Source organism: Octopus sinensis, unplaced genomic scaffold (genome assembly GCF_006345805.1).
Source record: "Octopus sinensis unplaced genomic scaffold, ASM634580v1 Contig01662, whole genome shotgun sequence".
Classification (NCBI taxonomy): domain Eukaryota; kingdom Metazoa; phylum Mollusca; class Cephalopoda; order Octopoda; family Octopodidae; genus Octopus; species Octopus sinensis.
The window spans coordinates 7433-17134 of NW_021824976.1; the positions used below are offsets into that span (position 1 = coordinate 7433).

The window sequence follows — 9702 nt, forward strand, 5'->3', positions numbered from 1 at the left end:
ATGCAAGCAAAAGCATTCACAGTCAGAATCCGTTAATTTTTCGACCTAATAAATATTATTACAAAAAATAACCCCAAATTTTTGTAGATTTGGAAAATTAATAAAAATCTTTTTCTTAATATTGTTTTCATAAAGTTGTAATTTTTCAATAAAAGGCATAATAATTCCTTTTACATTTATTAAATTGATATTGTTTCCTTGCAAGCTAATATTTACTGGTTGATTTTATAAAAAATATCAGCTAGATAAGCTATATCAGCTTTCAATAAAATCAACTTACTAAAATGATTAAGGAATAATTACCTAAAAATTCTCTGCTCATGTAACTGACAAAATTCTAAGATTGAATCATACATTCAAAAAATCGACACAAACAGTTTCCTTTTGAAAGCCATCTAACATGGGTATGCAAAAGAAGTCGTCATAATGCTCATCGTTTTGTTCACAAATATGTCGAAATATTCTCGAATTCAATGGGTGCATTTTAATACGATTTATTGCACATATGACAACATTTAGTGATTCATTCAGCCTCTCACTTAAATTTTTCGCAGCTAAATGCTGTCTGTGAATGACGCAATGGATTGTAAAATATTCGGTACTTTTTCCTTCATATATGCCAAAAACCCACGATGAACTCCAACCATCGCAGGTGCCCCATCTGTTGAACAAGCAAAAAATTGCTAAGGGGTATTTCATGTTTCAAAAAATATTGTTCAACAGTTTTGAAAATTGTTAATCCTCTTGTATCGAGTTCAAGGTGTTCAGAAAATAAAAATTCTTCTTGAATTACATCATTTTGATTAATATAACGTACGTAAACTAATAAAAGTGCCAACACTATCGTTGAATGTCGATTCATCAATCTGAATTGAAAATTTTGTTGTTCTTAAAAATGCACATAGGGTTTCTTCGATATCAAATGCCATTCATCAATTCTGGAAGAAACAGAACTATTACTCAAAGGAATTGATGAAATTATTTTTCAGAATCACAATCAACCATTGAATTTAACACTTCTTTGATAGCTGGTAATATTAATGACTCTCCAATAGTATGAGGTTTTCCTGATTTCGCTATCAATTGCGATATTTTGTATGATGCTAATAGGCCTTTTTCAAGCATCTTCGAAATTTTTTGTAAATAGTTGATTAATCATAAGACGATTTTCATAATTATTATTTCAGATTAGAAAAATAATTGATATCCGCATCAAGTTTGTCAGGATGACAAATCTTAAGATGATTTAGCATTCTTGAGGCTTCATTCCTTCATTTGTAAAGACCTTTTTACACATAAGACACATTGGAAGTGAATTGTTATGGTCGTAGGGTATCACTCCAAACTTTAGGTATTCATCCGAATATATACGTCGTTTTACTTTTTATCAGACATCTATTAAAAATAATTAAAATATTTATTAAAAAGTTCTAAAATATTAAATACAATTAACAAATATTTATAAATATTATCAGTGAATAATTTTTTTACGTACACACAGACAATTTGAATTTAGAATTAATAGAAAAGCACGTGATAATGATTTACAAAACTAATAAAATATTTATAATAATTAAAAAAAATTAAAATTCCAGCGCCCCCTAATATGTTCCAGCGCCCCAGGGGGGCGCCAGCGCCCCCGTTAAGAATCACTGCTTTAGATGAACATTATAATTTAGAAGAACTCCGAACAATTGTGGAGGAAAGAGAACATAAATTATTAGCTGATCAGTTGGAAATATACAAAGAAATTAACCTAGTCATCCAATAAGAAAATGGTTCTATCATTTTATTGATGCACCGGGCAGTGTTCCCTCTAAGCTGCGCGCGTGCGCGGCCGCGCAGCAGTTTGCACCTTGCTGCGCAGCGAAATTTTTTCTGCGCAGTAGAAAGTATATATATTAAAATTGAAATATTACTCCGGACTGTTTATACTGTTTTCAGTCGATCAAGTATAAAAAAGCTGCATTTCAGGACCTGGCTAATGTTGTTGTTGAAGATGTCGTTTCATTTAAGCCACTAATGAAGTGAGATGGATGTCTCGGCATTTTGCTGTTAAAGCTTTGATAAAAAAAACTACACATTTTAATGAATATTTCAAGAAACAGGTTGAAGATTGATAATGATCCGATTGCAAAATATTGCTTAAAACAACTTCAAAATCCTCTTATTCATGTTGCTTTAAGTCTTAAATGAAATTTTGGCTGAATTAGCAGATTTGTGCACCGTTTTCCAAAGAAGCTGTATATCGACCATAGAAGCTGTACAGTTTACCAGAGCAAAAATTTCGAAGCTGAAATCTCAATATTTGGATGGAAATGAAATTACTGGAGTGACAGTGTGAAGATGTTGTTATCAACAACTGGTTATGGAGATACAAATACAGATGAAATCCTATGCTTTATCGAGCATGTTTATCTGCATTTACAAGAAAGATTTCCAGCTGACGAATTAAGAGAATGGGTAGCATTTGACACTCAAGCAATTCAAATCACACAAACTTGAATTTGGAAAAGAGGAGATAATAAATTAGCGAAAAAATATGAAAATTTACTCTCTTCAGAAGTCCCACTCATAAAACTGCAGTCGGAATATACAGATCTCAAGTTTATTTTAAAAGAAAAACTGCACTCTGGTGCTTTGAAAACATTTGAAGATGTAATTTACTATATACTAGCGGAGAAAAAATTTTCAGCCACTGCAACATTTGTGGATATTTGTGGCACATTTCAAGCGTCGAGTGCTGATGCTGAACGTGGATTTAGTTTGATGAACTGTATCAAAACTAAACTACGTAATAGACTTGAGATTGACCATTTGGAGATGATCATGCGAATCAAGTTCTATTTAACAAGTGGGAATACAGTGGATCTTGATCGAGTATACAAATTTTGGATACAAAATAAAAACAGAAGAGAATATCCAATTGACTAGACCTATTTTTTAACCATTGGTTTTTTAATTGTAAAATTTCCCCCCCCAAAAATTTTTTGCACACGTCACTTTATAACGCTGCACAATGCAATGTGCCCAGCGCGCATAGCTACCACTCGCTTAGAGGGAACACTGGCACCGGGTGGTACAGGTAAGAACTATCTTCCAAATTTATTGTTAGCGAAGGTGGGAAGCGACAATTAAATAGCAGTAGCATCCTCTGTAATTCCTTTAACTCTTTTAGATGGCGGACGAACAGCACATTCAACATTCCGTTAAATCTTTCTTACAATACTGAACCGGTTTGTAATGTGAAAAAAATTTAGTTGCGGGTCATAGAATTATGAATTCTACGTTAATCGTTTGGGTTGAATCCACAATGGCTCATAAAGGCGCATTTGAAGCAGCGACAGAACATATAGAGATACCAAAAATTGTGAAGAACTGTTGTTTGGGGGAGCAATAGTTGTATTAGCAGGTGCTTTTAGACAAACTCTGCCGATTATTCCAAAAGGGACGCCTGCGGATGATTTGAATGCCTCCTTCAAATCTTCATACTTGTGGACATACGTCAAAAGGTAAGCTTAGATGTAAATGTATGTGCACATTTACAAGTGGTCGATAGCATATTTTCAAAGATCTTTTTAGATATTGGAAATGGGGCAATTACTTTAGATTTACAAGATCAGAAAATTAGGCTACCGGAGGAATTATGTATATATGTGAATACAGTAGAATTATTCAGTTCGTTGAATCGATCGTGTCAACTTGTATAAAGAAAATCAATTTTGTGAAAGCTTTCTTTGGAACAGTGGGAGAACTTGTCCGCCAGGGGTAGAGACCCTTTACAAGCAGTATATCGAGCCAACAATAGGCTATGCATGTGCTGCTTGGGGCTGTAACCTGGCGGCAACGAACCAACTAAAAATCGAGAAAATCCAAGAAAAATCCATAAACCTACTGAAGGACCATACCGACAGGAAAATTGTTCATCGAACACTGGAGTCTCTTGTAGAGGCAAGTAGGAGGGATCGTGGAGATGGACCACAAGCATTTCACCGTACATACAGAAAGTGTGTGGGGTCACGGTCTGAACATCGTGAAAAGATGGCTCGACTGTTGAGAAGTGTCGGAATCACCTGAACACGTTAGTTAATGGTTAAGACGGTGATTCTGTTTTTGGCTTAAATAATAATAATAATAATGAACTATCAGAACACTACAGGAACTTCGACTGGCTTTCTGAACAAGTTATATTAGCTCCTTTAAATTATGACGTATTTATATAAATTTAGATTTATTAATCAAAATCCCTGTAGAAGAAAGAATATATAAATTGGTGGACGTTATTATGCGAATATCCAGTTGAATTTTTAAATTCATTAGATCCTTCTGGGATGCAGAATCATCTTTTAAAGTTAAAGATAGACGTTCCAGTGTTTTTATTGCGAAATCTTGCCCCACCTAAATTATGCAAAAACCGAGGTTAGTTATAAAAAAATTGATGGCTAACGTAATAGAAACGATAATTTTAACAGGTAAGTATAGAGGTAAAGCTGTTCATATCCCATGAATTCCCATTATTTATGATGAATTACCATTTTGATTTGAAAGGCTGCAATTTCCTTTGAGGATGAGTTTTGCGATAACAATAAACAAGGCTCAGGGATAGTCATTAAATATAGTTGGCTTATTTTTAGAGAGCGAGTGCTTTTCACGTGGACAACTATACAGCGATACAAATAAAAAACGGAACAGCCAATTTCTCAATTTCTTTCTATATAATGCTTAATTTCTTTTAATAAAAAATCGAATTTCAAGCTATAATCTTAACTTTTGCCTTTTATAAAAATCCAAACGTCAAAGATTTTAATATGTATCTAAACCAAATTTTTTTCAAACAAAATAAAAAAGAGAACAATGGTAGTTCAAAATTTAGTATGACCCCCCTGAGCATTAATTGCGTCTAAAATTCTGTTCCGCATTATTCCAACAAGGGATGTCGCATATTCTATTGAAAGATCATTCCAAATATTTTTTAATTCCTCAAATAGGTCACTCTTTTTTTTAAATTCAGTCCCTTTTATTTTATGTTTCATGAAGGCCCACACCTGCTCGATTGGATTCAAATCGGGACTTTGAGGAGGCCATTGTAATAACTCAATTCGGTGTTCATTAAAAAAATCTTTAGCCACCTTGCATGTGTGCTTTGGATCATTATCTTGCTGATAAATTGGAGACCGGATTCCGGTTTTCTCCAAAAAAGGCAACAAATAGTCCGCTAAGATACTTACATACATGTGGGATGCTCAAGGGTACGCAGAAGAGAAAATTTATTCGTATATGCCCAGGAAGGACGGACGACAAACATCGTTTATCAACAGGTATTAAAATAGTGTTGCGTCAAACCAGGTCGTTTTATATATTTACATAAACTTAGTTGATTGATGAAACATGCCCTACGCTAAAATTACATCATGAAAATATGATGTTTAACAAGAAAATAGATAGAATATATCATCAATCCGAAATGCTAACAATATATCATCAATAGGGCAACCAATTGCAATTTTTTGCAATTAAATATAATTTAATTAAAATTCGATAAATAATAAAGTAATGAATAGACATTAATTTTAATTATATTTTTATTCGATTTAAATTGCAATTTTTTGCAATTTTTGTAGTCATTTTACAATTTTTTGCAATTTTTTTAAATTAAAAAAAAATTTTTTTATTAAAAAATAATATAATTATAAGTAAAAGATTATTAAAACGTGTTTTAGTTGTTTGTTGTAATGGGTAAAAGGACAGTGTCACAGAAAATTTCATTTTATGCAAAGAAATTCCCCGAGTTGTTATTGACAGTGAAGGGAATTTATTTTGCTCCAATTGCTCAACTGTTGTACGGTGTGACACAAAATTTTTTGTTGATGCGCACCGTTCTTCAAAAAAACATTTAAAAGCACACAGTATTTCTTTGAATTTAAATTTATAGAATGGACAAATTCATCTCAGAGTTCACAAACATTTCTTTCGGCGATAACGGATACTCGAAAGGATTGGGGGATCAAAGTAACACAAGCGTTTTTGGAGGCAAACATACCAATTTATAAAATCAGACATCCTTCCCTCATACGGCTTTTTGAGCAGGAAACATATCCTTTGCCATCTGAATCATCTTGCAGGTTAAATGTTAAAGAAATATCAAAATATAAAATTAATACCATTCAGACTCATTTACTGTTGTTTTTTTTAAGTTATTCAATAGTGGGGAATGTGTTTTTTTTGTTTGTGATGAAGCCCAATCAATGGAACTCGTTTTTTAATTACTTTGATTGGGAAAATCTCCACTCCAAAAAATCTTCATTTAGTATCGTGTACCAATCTATATTATCCGCCTACTACTTCAACAATTTGTGTTGAGGTGGACAAAGTAATAAAGAAATTTTCTATTGAACGTGAAAATTTTATATTATTCGTTACAGATGGGGCGAGATATATGACCAGTGGTATATATAAATAAATTTAATTTTAGCTGGGGCATCAATGAAATTGATATACCAAAATCTTTTCCACGTGACTTGCGTGTCACATTTATTGCACAACTGTGCTCTAAAGATTAAGGCATACTTCGCAGATGTTGATGAATTGATTTCGTCTATAAAGGCTGCCACAGTCAAAAACAAGAGACGTTTGGAGATGTTTTCACGAATCGGAAATCCACCCGAAGTTGTGGTTACAAGATGGGGAAGCTGGCTAAAAGCAGCAAAATATTACTCCCAGAATCTTCCAGAAATTATTAAAATCGTATCTGAATTTGAAGGAGATGGAGTTTTAATACAAAATGTTTTAGTTTTTAATTATTTTAGGCAAAAAAATCAGTGAATAATCCTACGTTGTTTCCAAGCTTAACCCAAATCAGTTCAAATTATTTGGGATTAATTGAAATGATTTCAAATACTGAATTGCTTGATTACTCCATTGCAACAGCTTATGGTGATCTAAACACCCTAGACTTTACATCAGATCCATGCGACATAAAATCCTATATATCAAAAAAGCTTGAGAAATCAGGAATACTAAGTATTCTTGAATTCTCAAATAAGAATCTATCGCCAGAAGTTTATTCACATCTCAGAAAATGTAGCGCAAGTTCAGCATCTATCGAAAGGGCAATATCTCTTTTGACGAAAATTCTTAGTAAAGAGAGGAACTTTAAACCTGAAAATGTTCAGGAATATTTGATTTCCTATTACAATAAATAATTTCGTTAATTTTTTGCATAATGTAATGTTTACAATTAAAAAAAATTATTTTTGCAATTTTTTACAATTTTTAAAATTCATTTTTGCAATTTTTTTTATTAAAAAGTGCAATTTTTTGGTTGCCCTAATCATCAACAATTAATTTTATTCTTTTGAAGCATACTGATGTACATGTTACTAAAATATCCAGGAAACATGGCAAAATGACCTTTCTAGTACAGGAGTGGAAGAGCGCAGTGAGTTTTTGAGTCGAAAATAATATCATTAATTTTGTGATCTGACTTATGCCATTTTTATGCTTTTTAATAAAAAGTTAATAAATATTTTTCAATCTTGAGTTTTAATAATTCATAATTTCATTTTTTAAAAATTTACAAAAAAATATTTTAAAACTCTTGTACAGTAAAACCTCTCGAATCCGCCAAATTTGGGATCTGGGAAATTACGGCGGATTCGAGAGGTTTTACTATTATTATTAGCACTGTCATAGGAACATAATGTAATTTAAACTAATTAAGTTCCCACATGTGCCACATATGAGACTATCTTTTCGGTCATAATTTTCCATGATGTGCGGTTGTATGCTATACTCCTGAGAGTATCTAGGTCGTCTCCATTTTTCAGTTGTCTTTTAACGCGTTGTAGTTCTTTTGAGATTACAATAGGTAATGTATTTCGTGGGCGTCCTCGGGACGCAGATCTTTCGTCCTTTGCGTAATATGATTCCATTGCCCAGTTAGCATAAACATCCTGGTCGAGTCTTAGAATGTGGCCCAATAGGCGCCAACGTGCTTCGGTAATGTCCACACTGACGGGTCTGCTGTTGCAGATATTGTATAGGGTGGAGTTCTTGATTTTCTTTGGCCAGTTGATGCCAATAAGAATTCTTAACTGTCTTCTATGGAATGCATCAAGAGATTTTGATTCAGACTCAGATATTCCCCATGTTCCTCCGTTGTACAAAAGTATGGGTTTAATAAAAGCATTGTATAATTTGGCACGTAAGGCCGTTCCAACCTCGCGGTTTCGTAGCCAAGTGGTCCGCAGTTTGTTAAGTGCAACAGTCGATAGCATCTTTCTCCTCATAATGTCTTCACTATCTCCTAAAAGAGTTCCAACTTTTTTCGAGTTTCGCCATTTTTCGTCTGTTCTATTTGCCTCCCGGTTGATTGTTACATATTCGGTTTTTTCTATGTTCACTTTTAAGAACCATTTTTCCAGTGCCTGGGGAGCAATGTTCAGCAGTTCTTCGAGTGTCGACTTATCATGAGACAAAAAGTCTACATCGTCGGCATATATCACTTCAGTTATTGAAGTGGTCTTCACTAGTTTTCTCAGATCTCTTAGTGCCGCTTCAAGATAGACAATGAATAGTACAGGTGATATTGAATCACCTTGGGGCGTTCCAATGCTTGTTTTGAAAGATCTTGATTGTACGGGTCCGATCTTCACCGTTAACTCGGTGTCTATAAGTAGTGCTCGAACCATTCTGATCGAGTCATTGTCAAGAATAGTTTTGAGGATCTCCATTAGCTTGTCTCTGCGGATTGTATCAAATGCCCTGCTCATATCAATGCCCAATATTGTGGTCGCCATTTTAAATTTCTGAGATATGGCACAGATCCATCAGAGGTTTTACTGTATCTCATAAAAGAACAATTCTTGATTATTTGGCTTTATTGAGTTTGACAGATTTTATGAAATTAACATTTACTCAAAAAACTCACAAAAAATTTGATCGTCATTTCATCATCAAAAAGCTAGTCAAAATAACAATTAGTCAACATTATTTCACTCTGGAAACATGTTTGTTGAGGAAACATTAGATATTGATTAATAAAAAGATAAATAAAAATTTTATAAAAAAATTTTCACTCAGGTTTAAGCATTTGAAGGAAATCAAGTTTGGTAAGTGCCTTAGAACTGTTCTTCCTTTTATTTGGAGATTTTTCACGTCCTTGCTTATCCTCTGGTTCTGCAGATAGTTCGGCCTTTCTTTTCTTAGCCTGGGACACAAATTTGAGAATAAATAAAAAAGATACAAGGTCTTAAATTTGAACTTGTTCCATTTTTTAGAGAAAAGCCATTTTCTTTCGCACGTGAGATAAAATTGTTAGAAGGATATATTTTATTTTTTACTTTACTTTCATAAGACAAAAAATGCTCAAAATATTTTTCATATTCGATCATTTTTTTTTTTTTTAGTTTTAATAATCCATTAATTTACAAAAACAACTAACACCGAAAATCGTTAAGTTCCAGCGGCGAGGACGCAGTGTGCGTTGCCCCGAACAATGGCCAGGCGTTGCCCCGAATTCGATCAATTATATTCAAAATGAAACTTTTCTACAAACTCAAAAATTGCAAAATTTAAATATTTTTTGTTATAAACGCGGAAAAATTTTATCCTACTAATTATTTTCATGGGTGGTTTTTTGACAAATTTGAGAATTTTAGGAGATGGCCGACCACGTTGAGCTGTGACAAATACCTCGAATTT

At 33.2% G+C, this 9702-nt stretch overlaps 1 protein-coding gene across 1 annotated transcript; it reads right to left on the reverse strand.

Annotated features, from left to right (window-relative positions):
* Positions 1-7715: 7715 nt before the first annotated feature.
* Positions 7716-8798, reverse strand: LOC115227086. The gene has a single exon (XM_029798014.1). It carries the CDS (start codon positions 8796-8798, stop codon positions 7716-7718), a length of 1083 nt encoding a protein of 360 aa, XP_029653874.1.
* Between the last annotated feature and the right edge of the window lie 904 nt (positions 8799-9702).